The 21,575-nt window shown below is 39.1% G+C and overlaps 1 protein-coding gene across 5 annotated transcripts in view; it reads right to left on the bottom strand.

Annotated features, from left to right (window-relative positions):
* The window catches only part of PHKB (phosphorylase kinase regulatory subunit beta), a 238,194-nt gene that overhangs the window by 6,004 nt on the left and 210,615 nt on the right, over nt 1–21,575 (bottom strand). For all 5 annotated transcript variants that reach the window (XM_054452899.2, XM_054452903.2, XM_054452901.2 and 2 more), the window contains 2 exons: nt 5,287–5,421; nt 962–1,091 (listed from right to left, as the gene is read on the bottom strand). In XM_054452899.2, coding sequence (XP_054308874.2) covers nt 962–1,091; nt 5,287–5,421 — 265 coding nt within the window. The remainder of the gene's footprint in view (nt 1–961; nt 1,092–5,286; nt 5,422–21,575) is intronic.

Genomic DNA, 21,575 nt, shown 5'->3' with positions numbered 1-21,575 from the left:
AATACTACCAATTTCCTATGGGTCCTCATAGAGACACTCTTAGGTAGATACAAGCAAAATGAGTGTGGGTCTGTGCCTTTGAGAATACTTTATTTGTATAAAGAGCTACATCAAAATTTATTTGGTTGAGATTCAACACTAAAAACAATTACAGTACTCTATTTCCAAAAGGCTAATCCTTCTCTTTTGTGTATAAGTAGAATGACTTAGATGCCAGGATTAAATAATCACATCAAAGAAGCAGGCCAGTGTATATCACATGGGAAACCATCAGAAGGAGAGGGCACTAACTCACTTGGACCACAGGTAAGGTACACCTGGAGTGAAGTAAGTGATTGTCGGTCCAATGACCTAAAAAGTTACTGCATTTTTCACATTCAACACAATTCCTAAGTGGTGATTTCCTCATCCACAGCACTACTAGGCCCCGTTGTTTCTTGGGTCTGCTCTGGTTCTGTCTTTCCAACGCATGCTTTACTGTTTGTGAGGCCCCCCAGCACTGACCCACCACCACTTGGGGTAGTGAATGAAGGGGTACCCACGCTTAAAGTAAAGCCAATATAGGAAACTCTAAGCTGGTAAGTAAACAAAGGAATGACAGCTTGCTCAGCAAGAAGTTTGGCTACGTGGTTTTTAAAAAGGGAATATCCTCAAAATATCTAAAATATGACAATACCAACAATTTTTTTTTATTAAATATGACTTCCAGCAATATATCCATTTGGTGAAGTGAGCCTTTTCTGCCTACAGGGACACCAAACTTGAAAAATAAAAGTAACTCAGATTGGGGAAAAAAATTTTCAGTCCAATTGATTAGACGTCTTATTTTCTAGTATTTCATTCCTTCTTTGAAAATACTCAGAACGCTGAAAAGGAGAAAAGTTATTTGCAGTGCAAGAGGAAAGGATTCACTATCCTTTGCGAAGTCTCCTTTCTTTATGTGAACACGGTGGGGCTTTACCTGAGGCAAATGCTTCCCAGCAACAATGATCCCATTGGGCGTGCGTTCCAGAATCTGCCACACTCGGTCATAGAACCCGGTGGGAGTTCTATTCAAAGACCCATCGATCTGACGCCTGTTCAGCCAACATCTGTAACAAAAGGCAAATGTCTCAGAGTTGAAGAACAAGCTTGTTCTGGTAGACAGCAGGGCTTTCAATATGAACTAATTGTTCCGATAGGGTAAGCAATAAAAGCCAAAGCCCATCAATGATGCATATCTCCGTGTGTTACAGAGGCTAGTAAATATTTCATAATGAAAACAGGGCTGGCAGGACAGGAGGAAGTCTCCAAGATTCTAAAAAATTTAACAGACAAAATGTTATTCTGTAAGTAAGCTATGAATTGCTTACTACATGCTCAAATGATTTTCAAGAATACAAAGCAGCTCCCTTTAAAAACGCAGCAGCTGTGAATTTCATAATAACTTGATGTTGTTTTCACATATAATAAAATGTAAGCTCCATGAATGCATGGAAATCACATAATTTGATCACTCCTATACACCTCTCCCAGAAAGGTGCTTAGTAAACACTTAAAAAGTGAATGAATAAATGATGTTCAAAAAAGCATTTTATATAGAATAAAATTACCTTATTTTAAACCTTATAGAAGTTTGCTATTTAAACATAGCTAAAGTTCTCTTGCTAAAAAAAGATATAAAATCTTACATTATAATAACAGAATGTAGTGATACACCAAAATTTTAGATCTTTTATTTTCATGGATTAAGCATTTAAGTATTAAATCTTAAAGATATAATACATCATTCACAAACTGCTAAAAATATTCTTGCAAAAGCTGAAGAAAGGATGGATACATTTATTTATTTATTTATTTATTTATTTGACAGGGTCTTGCTGTGTCACCCAGGTGGAGTGCCATGGCTCGATCATAGCTCACTGCAACCTCTAACTCCTGGGCTCAAGCGATCCTCCCACCTCAGCCTTTCCGGTGGCTAAGATTACAGGCATGCACCACCATGTCTGGTTAATTTTTAAATTTTTTGTTGAGATGGGGTCTGGCTATGTTGTCCAGGCTGGTCTTGAGCTCCTGGCCTCAAGTAATCCTCCTGCCTTGGCCTCCCAAAGTGCTGGGATTACAGGCATGAACCACGGCACACAGCCCAGATACACGTTTTTTACACTTAGTATTTTAAAAGACAGCAGAGTGAAATGTATACTCAATTACAAGGGAAATATGTCATGACCAACACTATTTCTAGGTATGACAATAGCTATGTAGGATACAGTAAACAGAAAAAGACATTTTTGCTCTGGAGAAAGAGGACCAATGAAAATTTATCACTACATAGGTAAGAGGGGCATCTATTTTTGGATACATAAAATTTCTTTTAATAGGCACAGGCTTGCATTGCTGGGTTTAGTGTTTCACCAAAGTGACAAAGCTCAAACGTCTAAGGGTTCCTTGGTGATGTTTTACTTTAGATAACTGGATACCCCACTGCCTGCATTTTATTTTCCCCTCATTCCCTTTGTTTGGCAATTAAAAAATATGTTTTTGGAGTTATATGAAGTTATGATTAATACTTTAAAAAGGAGATATTTGGTGGGACAACAGAAAAAGTAGAGACGTGAGAATACTCATAATGGAGGTAGAAAATTATTTTGAAAGATCCTTTATTTTTTGTCTTTTCATTTTGAAAAATTTCAGACTTACAGAAAAGTCATGAATATAAACCATAAAGTTCCTGTATACTCTTTACGTAACTTCCCTTTTCCTTTTTTTTTTTTTTTTTTTTTTGGGACAGGGTCTCCCTCTATCACTGAGGCTGGAGTGCAGTGGTGCGATCTCGACTCTGCAGCCTCAACTTACTGGGTTCAGGTGATCCTCCCACATCGGCCTCCTGAGTAGCTGGAACTACAGGCATGTGCCGCCATACCCAGCTAATTTTTGTGTTTTTTGTAGAGATGGGGCCTTGCCATGTTGCCCAGCCTGGTCTCAAACTCCTGGGCTCAAGCAATCTGCCTGCTTCAGCCTCCCAAATTGTTGGGATCACAGGTGTGAGCCATCGTGCCTGGCCTTCCTCTACTCTTGTTATCTTACACAACCATAGTAGAAAACTAGGGAGTAAACAATGACACAATACTATTAATTAATCTATGGATCTAATTCAAATTTTGTCAATTTTACCACTAATATTCTTGTTTTGATCCAGAATCCAATCCACAATTGGTGTTTAGTTTCCATGTCTCCTGAGGCTCCTCTAGCAGTTTCTTGGTTGTCCTTTATCTTTCATAACTTTGACACTTTAGAAATGTCAGTTATTTTGTAAGATGTACCTCAATTTGGGTTGGTCTGATGTTTCCTGATGAATAGATTGAGATTAATGCATTTTTGGCAAGAGTATCTAGAAGTGATGTTGTGCACTTTTCTTATTTATTTACTTATTTTTATAGAGATGGGGTCTCAGAATGTTGCCCAGGCTAGTCTCAAACTCGTGGGCTTAAAGGACCCTCCTGCTCCAGCCTCCCAAAGTGCTAGGATCACAAGCTTGAGCCACCATGCCCGGCCCATCATGCCCTTTTCAATGCATCATATCAGGGGATACATGATGTTGATGTGTCTTATTACTGGCGATGTTCATCTTAATCTTTTGGTTAAGGTAGAGTCAGCTGGGTTTCTCCACTGTAAAATCACTATTTTTTCCTTTACAATTTAAGCATCTTGAGTGGAAACACATTGGAATGATGAAACTCTCCATTTTTCATCATACTTCCATGCAATGACAGTTTTTGCCGGCAACAATGATAACTATTGTATTTGTCTATTTTTGTCATCCTATCTACATTTATAATTGGAACTCTATTATAAGAAAGGTCTCTTCACTCCCATTTGTCTATTTATATTAGCATAGACTCATGGGTATGTAAGAATGTTTCTTTCCATTTTCCTTTGGGATTTTGGTTGTCTGTCCCTCAATTTTTAAGAATTCTTGGTTATAAGCTCTTTGTGGCATATGTTTTGTTGCAGTTTCTCAGTTATCTTTTGACATTGGTTGTCTACTTTTTGCCATACAAAGTGTTGTTTTTAATTTTCATATAGTCTTATTAACTTTTTATTTTGTTGTCCTTGGGTTGAGCCATTATTAGAAGGTCTTTCCCACACTAGGGGTAAAAAGGAATTTAACCATGTCTTCTTGTTTTCTATTATCTCATTTTTACATTTAGATTTCTAATCTATTTGGAGTGTATTCTTATGTGTGGTATAAACTACAGGTGTGATTATATCTTTTTGCAAATGGCTATCCAGTTGTCTCATCACTATTTAAAAAGTCCATCCTTGGCCTTTGTCACACATTAAATTTCCATATATACTTGGAGGTCTATTTCTGGACTTTCTATTCTGTTCAACTCTTCTATTTGTCTGTTGTGCACCAATATCACACTGTTTTAATTACAGAGGCTTTATAGTATGTTTTAATGTCTAGCAGGGCAAGTCCTTCTTTTATGTTTTTCTGATATGTTTGTTTTTCCATGTGAAGTTTTGTATTAACTTGTCTTAACCTCATAAAAACAGCTAGTTGAAATGTTATTGGAATTAAATTATATTTACAACTGACATCTTTATAACATGAATGTTCCTATTTAAGAACAAGGATGCCTTTCCATTTATTCAAATTTACTTTTGTGGAAGACAGCTTTTGTAAAAGGCCTAGGCAGATTTTTCTAGGCATATAACTATACCACTTTGGTAAATGCCAGGCACAAAAGTACTCAATAAATACTTTCCTAAATACTTACATTAAAGCTATTTCTGTAATAAAAAATTCTTCAAGTCAACACGATCCACAAGTATTTGTTTTGTTCTTAGTGTAAGCTTAGCACAAGTCTAGGAAAGGGTTTAGCACTGAAGTCTATTTAGGGAGACAAAGTCACAGGCAACATATTTAAATGTTACCAAACCCAATCCTATCTGCCAAAATGCTGGGAGGAGATGGTGAGTGCCACAAAGGTTCAGAAAGGAAACTGACTTCAGAAAGTGGTATGAGGTGTTACATTTTGCACAGAATAATAAAAATGAAGAAATGCTTATAAACTATACTGGAAAAAAAGCATAAATTCAAATCAATGCAAAATAATAATTGAAGAGACATTTTGATTGGTCTTTCTGTTTACCCTTTCCATCTAGTGGGGTGGCCTCTGATACTCTGTTGAATTTTATTTCTTATCAATATCTTATCAATTTCATAGATATATCAAGCTAAAAATTATGATGTTATTGTAAATCCAGAGTATCATGTAGGTAACAAGGGGCCCTCATTACCTTCCATTCTGTTGAGGTTGCAGAATATCCAGCAGAAGCTGTTTAACTTCACTAGGTGATAGCTGATACAAGTCTAAGGCTGGCTTGTCTCCGCCACGGATCTGAAGTTCATACTCCATGGCATGGATGATCCACCTGAAGCAAAACAGGGGAAGCATGAATCAATAACTCTTGAAATAAAATCACCTTCTGCTTCTCTCAGTAATGCCCTTAATAGCACTGACCCATTCAAAGGAGAATGAAGAAGAGGCCATTTGAGTTTCCTGAACCGTTGATACAATTACTTTCATCAAGATTATGTGACATGATCAGACTCTTAAAAATGAGGCCTGCCCTTGCACAGGTGGTGAGCTTGTACAACATTAAAATAGGTAAGTACTTAGGTTCTTAGCAAGTGAGACTTTACCCATCCATTGTGGTATTACTCTGTACATAAACAGCTGCCACACTGTATTTTCTTAACACTAGATACATGCCAAAAAAAAAAAAAAAAAGGAAAGAGAGCTAGAGAGAAACAATGCATTTCAAGAAATAGGCTGAGATATGCTATTATGTAAATGTTCCTTTCTCTGAAATCTCAAGCTTTTTGTTTTAAACCAACTTCCTTTACTTTGTAGTCATTCCTTTGGGGTGAGAGGAGACAGACAAGTACCTGTCTTTGAAATCTAAGGACACAATTAGTTATAACTTAGTTATAGTTGTACATTAAAGATGTACTTTAACCAATAGGTTGCAGAAGAGCCAAAATATTTAATTATTTTATGTGTAAATAATTTTTTGAGGAGGTTTTAAAAAGCATTTTTGTAGATTCATCTCATTTCTTTCATTTACTATATTCTGAGGACAGAATTCAGATAAACTAGTTATGAAAACCAAAGAAAACTCTGGAAATAATACTGTGCCTTAGGGAATGAGAAATTTACACACCATTAGGAAAAGCCAGGGAATTAGTTTACACAGCAGATTCCTATGCTTCATCCTTAAATCCTTCAGTGAACCCTGCACAAAGAGAGGCAGTGCAACTGAGCATCTGGAAAGAATGCATCTTTATTCACCCATGCTGCCTTTCTCCCCCATGCCTTCTCTTTCTCTTGATACACTTCCTTGAAAGGCAACCTACAAGGATATTGCAGGTACAGAGATGAAATGTTAGGGTAGATGTATTCAAAAGATTGAAGTCCTTCTTTCTGCCAACGCTGGTTTGCAAAACAAGTGATGCATCCTCATGGGATGACTAATGTCTCTCAATGTAGAGAACAGTAAGAAAAAATGCTAAGCCTTACCAGTTGATCCAGAGAGGGTGTCAACCAGGCCTGATGGGCCAGGCCATAAGCCACAGGGTAACATGTATCAAGTTCTATGACAGTTCTAATCTCCATTGCCCTGAGCTCAGACAACTCTCAGCTCTTCCTACCTTCTCCCCTATTGTTTGTTGTTGCCATTTCTGGAAGTTGGGAGTTTAGTCTAGGGTAACACTGAGATGGATTATAAGGGCATGAGAGATACACAAGGATGAAACATACTAATTTTTAGAAATCAAAACTATTGTTGTTGATACTATGGAATGAATATTTAATAGCTGCTCATTGGTAAGAGCAATAAAGATGAAGTATTTACAAACAACAAATGCCTGAAAGCTTCCTGTTATATACAACAAACAGAACATGTAACAGAATTAAGATTTACTATTTATATTTCTCTTGTCAGTCGAAAAGAAAAACTGGACTACACCTATGTTACTGGCAAAGACTAGGCTTTCTCTACATGGTCCTCATTCTTATTGACTGTATTTAGCAAAAATGTTACACAAGCATAAAAGTAACAAGAACATAGTTCTTTTGGATGCTTTGATGCTAAGCTGCTTATGAAATTAGCTATTATAGCAACATTTTAGTTACAATAAACTACTCAGTGGGCCTCTTCTTTAAAATAAAAAGTTATATTTTTATTTTATAGACCAGGCATAGAATTGTCTTCTATTTATTTTATTCATTTCTTTACTTAGATTTAAAACTTACATTTGAGGCAGCTTAGAATAACAGAAGGAATACTGAATTAAAAATCGAAAGACCTGCCTGTTGGTCTCCTCAATAAGTCAATGGAATGAAAAGGAAAGTGGGAGTTCCTGTTGTAGATGAAGTGATTTAAGAGACATAACCACTAATACCATGAGTCTTGTTTTATGTCATGATTCAAAAACAGACCAACTGTAAAAAGTCATTTTGGGGATAACCCAGAGAAATTTAAATAACAATTGAGTATCTGGTGATATTAAAAAAAATTACTGCTAATTTTTGTGGGTATGATAATGGTATTGGGATTATTGAGATAATGTCCTTTTTTAGAGCTATATACTCACTAAAATACTCACAGGTAAAAGTTAAATGTCTGGGATTTGCTTCATAATATACTATAGCAAAATAAAAGATAAAGCAAATATAGCAAATACAAATAGCTAAGCACTGCTTATACCCACTAAATAATGAGTATATGGGAATGTACCAAATAAGTCATTATACACTTAAAATTTTTCATAATGAAAAGCAAAGACAGACTTAAATACCAATTCTGTCACTTATCAACTGTGCCCCATTGGCAGATTATTTTTCAAGGGAATACTATTGCTCATTGAACTTACTTTATGAAATTATTTTGAGGAACAAATAATGTCTATAAAAAGGCTCTGAAATGTTAATGAGTCATAAAAATGTTAGTAAATTATTGTTATGTGACTTCTTAAACTCAGTTTAGAGGAAGGTAATGCAAATTTTTAATTCAAGTCTTGGAGTTACTTAAGCAAGTGTCACAGTCAATTAACTTCAGGAAGTATCTTCTAAAATAAATAACATTTTTATTTTTAAAAGGCTTACTTTTTAAAGTCTGCCACTAACTTGAGTTATTAAAACTAAACATAGTTTATCACATTTATGTTTTGAAATCCTTAGTATCACGCACAAAGATAGCTGGAGACCTTAATGTTTTCCCTTAGACTTCCTTCTATTTACAAAATCTCAGCAGTTTTGTGAGCAAATTATTGACAACATTGTTCTCAAAAATCATCAAAGAAAGAAGGTTTTTCACTCATTCAAGCACAAATAAATACAATCTGTCATATTATTAAAATACATTTATTGGCCGGGTACGGTGGCTCATGCCGGTAATCCCAGCACTCTGAGAGGCTGAGGCGGCGGATCACGAGGTCAGGAGATTGAGACCATCCTGGCGAACACAGTGAAACCCTGTCTCCACTAAAAATACAAAAAATCAGCCAGGTGTGGTGGCAGGCGCCTGTAGTCCCAGCTACTCAGGAGGCTGAAGCAGGAGAATGGTGTGAACCCAGGAGGCAGAGCTTGCAGTGAGCCGAGATCACGCCACTGCACTCCAGCCTGGGCAACAGAGTGAGACTGTCTCAAAAAAAAAAAGAAAAAGAAAAAAAACCACATTTATTCATTAAAATTGTTGGTCAAACTAATCTTTTTATACCTTGGAATTCTTCAAATAAAAACAGCAAAACAGCCTTAGACATAAACTATAAAACTATTAATAGCTGTCAGAAATCTACAGAAAGTAAATTACCAAGGAGTAACACAGTTAAGAATATCAAAGACATTTTATCCATTTGTAGGACTACTAATAAAAGAGGACATAGGAAAATCAGGCTAATTATCCCTCATTCCCAATGACAAGGCCATAAAATCTGATTTGATCATTTTAGTACAAAAGCATTTTTTTTTTGAGGAGGAGTCTCGCCCTGTCACCCACGCTGGAGTGCAATGGCGTGATCTTGGCTCACCGCAACCTCCGGCTCCCAGGTTAAAGTGATTCTCCTGCCTAAATCTCCTGAGTAGCTGGGATTACAGGCATGCGCCACCACGCCCGGCTAATTTTTGTATTTTTAGTACAGACGAGGTTTCACCATGTTGGACAGGCCGGTCTTGAACTCCTAACCTCGTGATCCGCCCACCTCGGCCTCCCAAAGTGCTGGGATTACAGGCGTAAGCCACTGTGCCTGGCCAGTACAAAAGCATTTAAACACAAAATAGGGAAAGGAAAAGATGGACGGAAGGAAGGAGGAAGGAAGGAAGGAAGGAAGGAAGGAAGAAAATGTGGAAGGTCAAAATAATGAAGGTTATGGATGGCCCAGAGCCTTATACATTCAGTCTGTGTAAGAGCCAGAGATGCTCTGCTCGCCAATAAGCAAATGAGAAAGTGGTAGATACACACAACTGATCAAATCAACCTTCATATATATCCAGGTTTGACTTGAGGACAATGAATTCTTTGGGACTGCTGGAAAAGTGCAAAAGGGAATGTTAGTATTCTTCAGACAGTTCTGGGAATAAGCTTATCCTTTTAAAAACACTTTTTTTTTTTTTTTTTGAGGCGGAGTCTCGCTCTGTTGCCCAGGCTGGAGCGCCGGAGTGTAATGGCATGAACTTGGCTCACTGCAAGCTCTGCCTCCCAGGCTCACGCCATTCTCCTGCCTCAGCTTCCCGAGTAGCTGGGACTACAGGCACCCACCACTACGCCCAGCTAATTTTTTGTATTTTTTAGTAGAGACGGGGTTTCACTGTGTTAGCCAGGATGGGCTTGATCTCCTGACCTCGTGATCCGCCTACCTTGGCCTCCCAGAGTGCTGGGATTATAGGCGTGAGCCACCGCGCCCGGCCTAAAAACACTCTTGTTTGGAGGTTAGTAAGGATACAGTGTGTATATTGGCATGTTTCTTTCCGATATGCCCCAATTAAGAAGTATAATAAGAAATAAAGTACATGGAAATCTGACAGCAGTGGTAAACCAGAACACCTGAAATTTTCTTTTTTTCTTTCTTGAGACATGGTCTTACTTGTCGCCCAGGGTGGAGTGCAGCTGTGTGATCTTGGCTTACTGCAGTGTCCACCTCCTAGACTCAAGCAATCCTCCCACCTCAGCCTCCCAAGTAACTGGGACTACAGGCAGGCACTGCTACACCCAGCTAATTTTTAATTTTTTTGTAGAGAAGGGGTTTTGCCATGTTGCCCAACTGGTCTCAAACTCCTGGGCTCAAGTGATTCATCCACCTTGGCCCCTCAAAGTGCTGGGATTACAGGTATGAGCCACTGCACCTGACCAGCTGAAATTTTCTGGAAAAAAAAAAAGCCATAAAGAATAGAACTGATCGTTTGAAAAAAAAAATTTTTTTTAAATAATCATTTTAAGATTTCAAGATAATACAAGGATCTGCTAAGTTTGCTGTTAAACAAATGATTGGAGTTGGAGCCAAGATGGCCGAATAGGAACAGCTTCAGTCTACAGCTCCCAGCGTGAGCGATGCAGAAGACGGGTGATTTCTGCATTTCCATCTGAGGTACCGGGTTCATCTCCCTAGGGAGTGCCAGACAGTGGGTGCAGGACAGTGGGTGCAGTGCACTGTGCGCGAGCCGAAGCAGGGCGAGGCAGTGCCTCACTCGAGAAGTGCAAGGGGTCAGGGAGTTCCCTTTCCTAGTCAAAGAAAGGGGTGACAGACAGCACCTGGAAAATCGGGTCACTCCCACCCTAATACTGCGCTTTTCCAACGGGCTTAAAAAACGGCACACCAGGAGATTATATCTCACACCTGGCTCGGAGGGTCCTATGCCCACGGAGTCTCGCTGATTGCTAGCACAGCCGTCTGAGATCAAACTGCAAGGCGGCAGCAAGCCTGGGAGAGGAGTGCCTGCCATTGCCCAGGCTTGATTAGGTAAACAAAGCAACCGGGAAGCTCCAACTGGGTGGAGCCCACCACAGCTCAAGGAGGCCTGCCTGCCTCTGTAGGCTCCACCTCTGGGGGCAGGGCACAGACAAATAAAAAGACAGCAGTAACCTCTGCAGACTTAAATGTCCCTGTCTGACAGCTTTGAAGAGAGTAGTGGTTCTCCCAGCATGCAGGTGGAGATCTGAGAACAGGCAGACTGCCTCCTCAAGTGGGTCCTTGACCCCTGAGCAGCCTAACTGGGAGGCAACCCCCATTAGGGGCAGACTGACACCTCCCACGGCCGGGTACTCCTCTGAGACAAAACTTCCAGAGGAACGATCAGGCAGCAGCATTTGCAGTTCACCAAGATCTGCTGTTCTACAGCCTCCGCTGTTCTGCAGCCACTGCTACTGATACCCAGGCAAACAGGGTCTGGAGTGGACCTCTAGCAAACTCCAACAGACGTGCAGCTGAGGGTCCTGTCTGTTAGAAGGAAAACTAACAAACAGAAAGGACATCCACACCAAAAACTCTTCTGTACATCACCATCATCAAAGACCAAAAGTAGATAAAACCACAAAGATGGGGAAAAAACAGAGCAGAAAAACTGGAAACTAAAAAGCAGAGCACCTCTCCTCCTCCAAAGGAATGCAGCTCCTCACCACCAACGAAACAAAGCTGGACGGAGAATGACTTTGACGAGCTGAGAGAAGAAGGCTTCAGATGATCAAACTACTCTGAGCTACAGGAGGAAATTCAAACCAACGGCAAAGAAGTTAAAAACTGTGAAAAAAAATTAGACAAATGGATAACTAGAATAACCAACGCAGAGAAGTCCTTAAAGGAGCTGATGGAGCTGAAAGCCAAGGCTCGAGAACTATGTGAAGAATGCAGAAGCCTCAGGAGCCAATGCGATCAACTGGAAGAAAGGGTATCACTGATGGAAGATGAAATGAATGAAATGAAGCGAGAAGGGAAGTTCAGAGAAAAAAGAATACAAAGAAACGAACACAGCCTCCGAGAAATATGGGACTATGTGAAAAGACCAAATCTATGTCTGATTGGTGTACCTGAAAGTGACGGGGAGAATGGAACCAAGTTGGAAAACACTCTGCAGGATATTATCCAGGAGAACTTCCCTAATCTAGCAAGGCAGGCCAACATTCAGATTCAGGAAATACAGAGCACGCCACAAAGCTACTGCTCGAGAAGAGCAACTCCAAGACACATAATTGTCAGATTCACCAAAGTTGAAATGAAGGAAAAAATGTTAAGGGCAGCCAGAGACAAAGGTCGGGTTACCCACAAAGGGAAGGCCATCAGACTAACAGCGGATCTCTCGGCAGAAACTCTACAAGCCAAAAGAGAGTGGGGGCCAATATTCAACATTCTTAAAGAAAAGAATTTTCAACCCAGAATTTCATATCCAGCCAAATTAAGCTTCATAAGTGAAGGAGAAATAAAATCCTTTACAGACAAGCAAATGCTGAGAGATTTTGTCACCACCAGGCCTGCCCTAAAAGAGCTTCTGAAGGAAGCGCTAAACATGGAAAGGAACAACTGGTACCAGCCACTGCAAAAACATGCCAAAATGTAAAAGACCATCAAGGCTAGGAAGAAACTACATCAACTAACGAGCAAAATAACCAGCTAACATCATAATGACAGGACCAAATACACACATAACAATATTAACTTTAAATGTAAATGGGCTAAATGCTCCAGTTAAAAGACACAGACTGGCAAATTGGATAAAGAGTCAAGACCCATCAGTGTGCTGTATTCAGGAAACCCATCTCACAGGCAGAGACACATATAGGCTCAAAATAAAGGGATGGAGGAAGATCTACCAAGCAAATGGAAAACAAAAAAAGGCAGGGGTTGCAATCCTAGTCTCGGATAAAACAGACTTTAAACCAACAAAGATCAAAAGAGACAAAGAACGCCATTACATAATGGTAAAGGGATCAATTCAACAAGAAGAGCTACCTATCCTAAATATATATGCACCCAATACAGAAGCACCCAGATTCATAAAGCAAGTCCTTAGTGACCTACAAAGAGACTTAGACACCCACACAATAATAATGGGAGACTTTAACACCCCACTGTCAACATTAGACAGATCAATGAGACAGAAAGTTAACAAGGATACCCAGGAATTGAACTCAGCTCTGCACCAAGCAGACCTAATAGACATGTACAGAACTCTCCACCCCAAATCAAGAGAATATACATTTTATTCAGCACCACACCACACCTATTCCAAAATTGACCACATAGTTGGAAGTAAAGCATGCCTCAGCAAATGTAAAACAACAGAAATTATAACAAACTGTTTCTCAGACCACAGTGCAACCAAACTAGAACTCAGGACTAAGAAACTCACTCAAAACCACACAACTACATGGAAACTGAACAACCTGCTCTTGAATGACTACTGGGTACATAACAAAATGAAGGCAGAAATAAAGATGTTCTTTGAAACCAACGAGAACAAAGACACAACATACCAGAATCTCTGGGACACATTCAAAGCAGTGTGTAGAGGGAAATTTATAGCACTAAATGCCCACAAGAGAAAGCAGAAAAGATCCAAAATTGACACCCTAACATCACAATTAAAAGAACTAGAAAAGCAAGAGCAAACACATTCAAAAGCTAGCAGAAGGCAAGAAATAACTAAAACCAGTGCAGAACTGAAGGAAATAGAGACACAAAAAACCCTTCAAAAAATTAATGAATCCAGGAGCTGGTTTTTTGAAAAGATCAACAAAATTGATAGACCGCTAGTAAGACTAATAAAGAAGAAAAGAGAGAAGAATCAAATAGATGCAATAAAAAATGACAAAGGGGATATCATCACCGATCCAACAGAAATACAAACTACCATCAGAGAATACTACAAACACCTCTATGCAAATAAACTAGAAAATCAATAAGAAATGGATAAATTCCTCCACACATAGACTCTCCCAAGACTAAACCAGGAAGAAGCTGAATCTCTGAATAGACCAATAACAGGCTCTGAAATTGTGGCAATAATCAATAGCTTACCAACCAAAAAACGTCCAGGACCAGATGGATTCACAGCCGAATTCTACCAGAGGTACAAGGAGGAGCTGGTACCATTCCTTCTGAAACTATTTCAATCAATAGAAAAAGAGGGAATCCTCCCTAACTCATTTTATGAGGCCAACATCATCCTGATACCAAAGCCTGGCAGAGACACAACAAAAAAAGAGAATTTTAGACCAATATCCTTGATGAACATTGATGCAAAAATCCTCAATAAAATACTGGCAAACCGAATCCAGCAGCACATCAAAAAGGTTATCCACCATGATCAAGTGGGCTTCATCCCTGGGATGCAAGGCTGGTTCAACATATGAAAATCAATAAATGTAATCCAGCATATAAACAGAACCAAAGACAAAAACCACATGATTATCTCAATAGATGCAGAAAAGGCCTTTGACAAAATTCAACAACCTTCATGCTAAAAACTCTCAATAAATTAGGCATTGATGGGATGTATCTCAAAATAATAAGAGCTATCTATGACAAACCCACAGCCAATATCATACTGAATGGACAAAAACTGGAAGCATTCCCTTTGAAAACGGGCACAAGACAGGGATCCCCTCTCTCACCACTCCTATTCAATATAGTGTTGGAAGTTCTGGCCAGGGCAATTAGGCAGGAGAAGGCAATAATAAAAGGTATTCAATTAGGAAAAGAAGAAGACAAATTGTCCCTGTTTGCAGATGACATGATTGTATATCTAGAAAACCCCATCGTCTCAGCCTAAAATCTCCTTAAGCTGATAAGCAACTTCAGCAAAGTCTCAGGATACAAAATCAATGTACAAAAATCACAAGCATTCTTATACACCAGTAACAGACAAACAGAGAGCCAAATCATGAGTGAACTCCCATTCACAATGGCTTCAAAGAGAATAAAATATCTAGGAATCCAACTTACAAGGGATGTGAAGGACCTCTTCAAGGAGAACTACAAACCACTGCTCAAGGAAATAAAAGAGGATACAAACAAATGGAAGAACATTCCATGCTCATGGGTAGGAAGAATCAATATTGTGAAAATGGCCATACTGCCCAAGGTAATTTATAGATTCAATGACATCCCCATCAAGCTACCAATGACTTTCTTCACAGAATTGGAAAAAACTACTTTAAAGTTCATATGGAACCAAAAAAGAGCCCGCATCGCCAAGTCAATCCTAAGCCAAAAGAACAAAGCTGGAGGCATCACGCTACCTGACTTGAAACTATACTACAAGGCTACAGTAACCAAAACAGCATGGTACTGGTACCAAAACAGAGACATAGACCAATGGAACAGAACAGAGCCCTCAGAAATAATACCACACATCTACAACCATCTGATCTTTGACAAACCTGACAAAAACAAGCAATGGGGAAAGGATTCCCTATTTAATAAATGGTGCTGGGAAAACTGGCTAGCCATATGGAGAAAGCTGAAACTGGATCCCTTCCTTACACCTTATACAAAAATTTATTCAAGATGGATTAAAGACTTACATGTTAGACCTAAAACCATTAAAACCCTAGAAGAAAACCTAGGCAATACCATTAAGGACATAAGCATGGGCAAGGACTTCATGTCTAAAACACCAAAAGCAACGGTAACAAAAGCCAAAATTGACAAATGGGATCTCATTAAACTAAAGAGCTTCTGCACAGCAAAAGAAACTACCATCAGAGTGAACAGGCAACCTACAAAATGGGAGAAAATTTTCGCAACCTACTCATCTGACAAAGGGCTAATATCCAGAATCTACAATGAACTCAAACAAATTTACAAGAAAAAAACAAACAACCCCATCAAAAAGTGGGTGAAGGATATGAACAGACACTTCTCAAAAGAAGACATTTATGCAGCCAAAAAACAGATGAAATAATGCTCATCATCACTGGGGTTCAGAGAAATGCAAATCAAATCCACAATGAGATACCATCTCACACCAGTTAGAATGGCGATCATTAAAAAGTCAGGAAACAACAGGTGCTGGAGAGGATGTGGAGAAATAGGAACACTTTTACACTGTTGGTGGGACTGTAAACTAGTTCAACCATTGTGGAAGTCAGTGTGGCGATTCCTCAGGGATCTAGAACTAGAAATACCATTTGACCCAGCCATCCCATTACTGGGTATATACCCAAAGGATTATAAATCATGCTGCTATAAAGACACATGCACACGTATGTTTATTGCAACACTATTCACAATAGCAAAGACTTGGAACCAACCCAAATGTCCAACAACGATAGACTGGATTAAGAAAATGTGGCACATATACACTGTGGAATACTATGCAGCCATAAAAAATGAAGAGTTTGTGTCCTTTGTAGGGACATGGATGAAACTGGAAACCATAATTCTCAGGAAACTATCTCAAGGACAAAAAACCAAACACTGCATGTTCTCACTCATAGGTGGGAACTGAACAATGAGAACACATGGACACAGGAAGGGGAACATCACACTCCAGAGACTGTTGTGGGGTCGGGGGAGGGGGGAGGGATAGCATTAGGAGATATACCTAATGCTAAATGACGAGTTAATGGGTGCAGCACACCAACATGGCACATGTATACATATGTAACAAACCTGCACATTGTGCACATGTACCCTAAAACTTAAAATGTAATAATAATAACAATAAAAAAACAAAAAAACAAAAAAAAATGATTAGATGATTTTGTGCATTTAACTAAGCCATATGCTATGGACTGAATTCTTTCTCCCCCTCCAAATTCATATGTTGAAGCCCTAACTCCAGTGTGATGGTATCTGGAGATGGGGTATTTGGGAGGTAATTAGGTTTAGATGAGGTCATGAGGTTGGGGCCCTTATGCTGGGATTAGTACCCTTATAAGAAGATACACCAGAGAGCTCTCTCTCTCCATCAGAGGACACAGGACACAGAAGGCAGCCATCTGCAAGCCAGTTGGAGAGCCCTCACCAGAAACCAAATCGGGAGGGACTCTGACCTTGGCCTTTCCAGCCTGCAGATTGTGACAAAATAAATTTCTGTGTTTAAGCCATTCCATCTATGGCATTTTGTTATGGAAGCCAGAGCTGACACACCAAATGACAGACGATGGGAAAGTTGCAAGAAGGGACTTTTTTTGCTTGATTCATATTAATATGGAGAGGAGTACAATTTGATGAGGCAAACTGAGCTATCTGTTTGGTGACTGAAGGATGTGGATTCACTCTATCACTGATCCAATCACAATAGGATAGAGGTTGGGGAGCTTCATCATCTTACCTCCTTACCTCATATCAAATGTCAAAAGCAAAGACCTCGGAATGAGTATCAGAACCGTGCTAATGAACTTGGTGCTGTAATTATTTCCTCTTTCCTTTAATGTACAAGCAATGTTATAGTCTGCTATCTGTGACAACAATGGCTCTCTCTAAGCTTCGAATGTGTGATCCACAGATACAGTTTTGGGCATCAGAGGACAAGGTACGTCTGGATCATAATTGCTTACAGAGGATGCCCTAGCAGTATGAAAAGCAGAGATGAAAAAGGCTTGATAACATATATCCTCTGGGGTTATCTCTAAGTAAAGCTTGACTGACAGACCTGCAGCAGAAAGCAGTTGATTGGAGGTCTTTACAGTAATGGGCCTGTCAGGAACTTGATCTATTTCAACAGGAAAGCTGGAGCACAAATCAATAATGAGACAGCAAATCAAATCATTATCAGATCAGAATACCATTCCCGTGAGCAGGTTAATTTTGTTCACTGGAGTGCCTGATAGCAGTAAAGTTGAAGAAATTGCATTGGCAAGATTAACCTTGGAAAAAAGAGAAAAGAGACACGGTGCTATTGGCTTAAAAGCAATTGAAGTAGTGAGTAATGTAAATAAATAAAATTTAAAAAAACACTAAGAGTAGTTAAACCTGAGATAAAAGTATACTCAGTGCAAGGGAATTCTGGTTAAGATGTACCATGATTAAGGCAAATGTTTTTATTTCTTATGTCCATTCAGCCTAGTGAATGCTGGCATCCAAGAAGAATATGGTATCAAAACATGACCAATCAATCAATCTCTTTAATCATAATTAACATTTAAAGGAGAGAAACAATAGCAAAAAGCCAAGTAAGAATGAGTCTGATGTGCTTATTGTACCATAAGGCAGTAAAAAAAGAATACATTCTATAAATCCCTTCCCTTTCTTTTAAAATTGTGCTACAACCACAATACACAAAGGACTAACTCAGAATCAGTTACATGTTCAACAATTTATAGGAAATTTGACATTCAAAGACTCTATAAATGAATAATTTGCTCACCAATTTTAAGCAAACTAAAAACCTTCCAGGGACTAATTCAAGGTAAAATTTGTAAAGAAACATACTGAGTATTTATTTGCTGCTGCTAATAACAAATATGCAAGGGGCCCATTCACTTAAAGGGGTTGAGGCCTTAGTATAATTTATTGAGGATGAAGTCTAATAAAAACATAGAAGACACAAAAGTATCTTTTTACTCTTCAGAGGGGCACTATCGCAAGCCCCACAGACAGGATGACAGTTATCTGAAGTTGTCTGATATCCCTAGGGGAGAAACAGCATTCCCAAGCCTTTATTACTGTGGTGAATGAGTGCTGTGGGCATAGGTCTGAAGGGATTTTAGGGTGTTTGCCACAGGTGTCGTGAGTGTCTACCAGGTGACGGAAAGGTGACACCATGTTAGATGGCAAGAGATCATCCCAATGGGATTCTGAGATGGAGTTTCCATATGAGATGCTTTGGGATCATTCCACTGGGCCTACAGGGGACTCAACCATGGCTGAAAGGGCCCCCTCCTCCAAGGTGAACTTCTCTTGTGAGAGCATACGGCCTTTCAAACCTAGGACCAGAAGACAAGAGTGAGTGAGACAGAAACAGACAGAGAGAGAGAGAGAGGGAGAGTGTGTGTGTGTGTATGTGTGTGTGTGTTGGGAGAAGAGGGAGGTTCCTCCTACGGCACCTTGAGATTTGTGGTGTGTAAAAAGCACTCCCCAGATGGAGCTGTTCTCCAAATGTCATGGGGAGAAGACCTCAAATTATCAAATACCACAGTGATAATGCTGAAGCTTTGCCCTTGCAAAACATCTTCACATTTTTTACCCAGAATCACCACATCCAATGAGGACACCAAAGCAGGGATAGCCCCACTGTTACTGACCAGGGTAAGAGGGGTGGAAGAGGGAGGGGTTGGGGAGCATGAACTCTGCATCACTCACACTAGTTCCAAATCCTGGTTCTTGGCCCGTGACCTTGGGAAAGTTATCTAATTTTGCAGAATTTCAAGCAGCTTGTGTGTAAACTTACAGAGTTTTTGTTGACGACTATCTGAGATAACCCAAAGGGTAAGCACCTAGAAAATGGGCCCTCAGCAAACATTAGATCTCTTCCTCTGAACATAAGAAACGGGAACTCATTTGCCTGAGATAGTCACTTAAGTTACTGGCAGAAACAGGAATAAAATTCAAGGCTTTCCACTTGTAACTCTCAAACTGGTGTTATCCAGAGAGCTGAATTCAGTGGCAGGGGTGGTTTTGCCTTAGGGGAGGTGGAAGATTTTCCGTAGAGGAGTTACGTGGCAACTGTCTACCATTTGTCCTTATCCCAGTGTCTCTATCTTTGCTGGTTCCAGTAAACAGCGCCAAGGGCTCACTGCATATTCACTAGCTCACACATTTTGGACTGGCTGTTAACTTCGAACAATGACATCTGCCCTGGACCTACAAAGAAGGGTTTAGTCTTCAGGAAAATATTATTTCCTCTGCAAATACTGACCTTGAAAGTATGACAAAATATAATTTCGAATTATTCTTATGCTTTCCCTCCTAAACCAATGTTGATGCAGCAACAGGCAGGCAGGTTTATATTTCAGAAAGCTTTTTTTGTGTGGTTAACATAATGAGGCTCTGTATTTGCCAGAGGTAACCTAGAATATTACAAGGAAGTGAAAAGTCTGCTCTAGACTTTTCTGAACTTTTCATAGCATCTTAATATTAGATTAGTGCAAAAGCAATTGTGGTTTCAGCCACTACTTTCAATGGCAAAAACCACAATTACTTTTGCACCAACACAATATATCTACTGTAGTATACAAGCGGCCAACTTAGAATCATCCCATTTTCTCTGTCTTGTGATGAATAAAGGTGCAAAATCTCATTTATTTGGTCTGTTAACTTGTACCTACTCAAGTTCCTTACACTGTAAAATGCTAAACAGTACTGATCCTAGATTGGAGGCCTGGCAGACAAAAGACCAAAAAAAAAAAAAAAGAAAAAGTCTGGCATCTGGCACATCATAGTTACTACGTGAACTTGAATACAATATGGATCATAAATTGAAATCATGTATGAGAGATCATAAAGGCCATAAAGTTTTAGAAATAAACACTAAAGCCTGTTTCTGTGAGATAATGGCAATAGTACACAGAAGCAAAAACATGCAGAAAGTACTTAAGACTGAAGAATAAGAACACTGGAGTCAGGCAGACCTGGGTGTAAATCCCAGTTCTTCCACTTACTGACAAAGACAGCCCATGTACACTCTCCAAATCTCAATTTCTTTGCTGTAAAATGGTGGTTCTAGTGCCTACTTCAAAGTTGTTGTAGGGATTAAATCAGATAACATATGTGAAGAATTTTTATTCTTCTTCTATTATTCATTGCTTAGCATATAACGGATATTCAATGAATAATATTTGTGGCTATAGTGATGGAGGAAGAGAAGGAGGATGGTTTACTAGAGTGATCTTTTGAGTGCAATGATCACATGTTATTTAAACTTGTCTCCTCTTAGATCGTTACTGGAAACACTGCTAAGAGATGTACGATTGTAAGGCAACCTGTCCTATACTCTGATATGATTAACTACACCATTCCATTAATAACTCCGTGGAGAAAAGTGCTACATCCTGATATCTTCTGTATATATGACTGGACTTTCATAAAAACAAGGCCCTGTTTAACTTGGTCATTTCCTGAAGGACACGATTTAATTAAATCTTCTTTTATACTTAATTCCAATATCATGTGGCACAAAGCCAAGTATGTTTACCAAAATTAAGAGCCATTTACTTCTCTAAGAGTACAGAGACATGCTTTCTTTTTGCTTTTCCTAAATTCCACATTACTAGCTCAAATCAAACCACCTGACTCTGCTTATATACCATATGTTAAACAATCCAATATTTATTGAGTATCTCTGATGAAAGAGACTATAAGACAGACGGGAAGTAATACAAGATCTAGTTCCTATCCTTAGCAGAAGGAAATTTCTTAAATAAATCACTCCTTAATTAAAAAAAAATACCAGATTGCTCCCCAACTGAAATTGTCCCAGCGGTTAGAACTGATCTTGTGAGACCCACATAAGAGTGAAATGTACATCGTAAGTCAGGCAGGGACACTATTAATATTCGCAATGAGAATATAATGCCACAATTCCCGAATGAGTTTCAGGACGGTGAATAATTAAGGTTTCATAGCAAATTTCTTTATGAATCAGTTGACT

Source organism: Pongo pygmaeus, chromosome 18 (assembly GCF_028885625.2).
Source record: "Pongo pygmaeus isolate AG05252 chromosome 18, NHGRI_mPonPyg2-v2.0_pri, whole genome shotgun sequence".
In the NCBI taxonomy this organism is placed as follows: Eukaryota; Metazoa; Chordata; class Mammalia; order Primates; family Hominidae; genus Pongo; species Pongo pygmaeus.
This window is presented reverse-complemented; position numbering and strand designations above follow the sequence as displayed.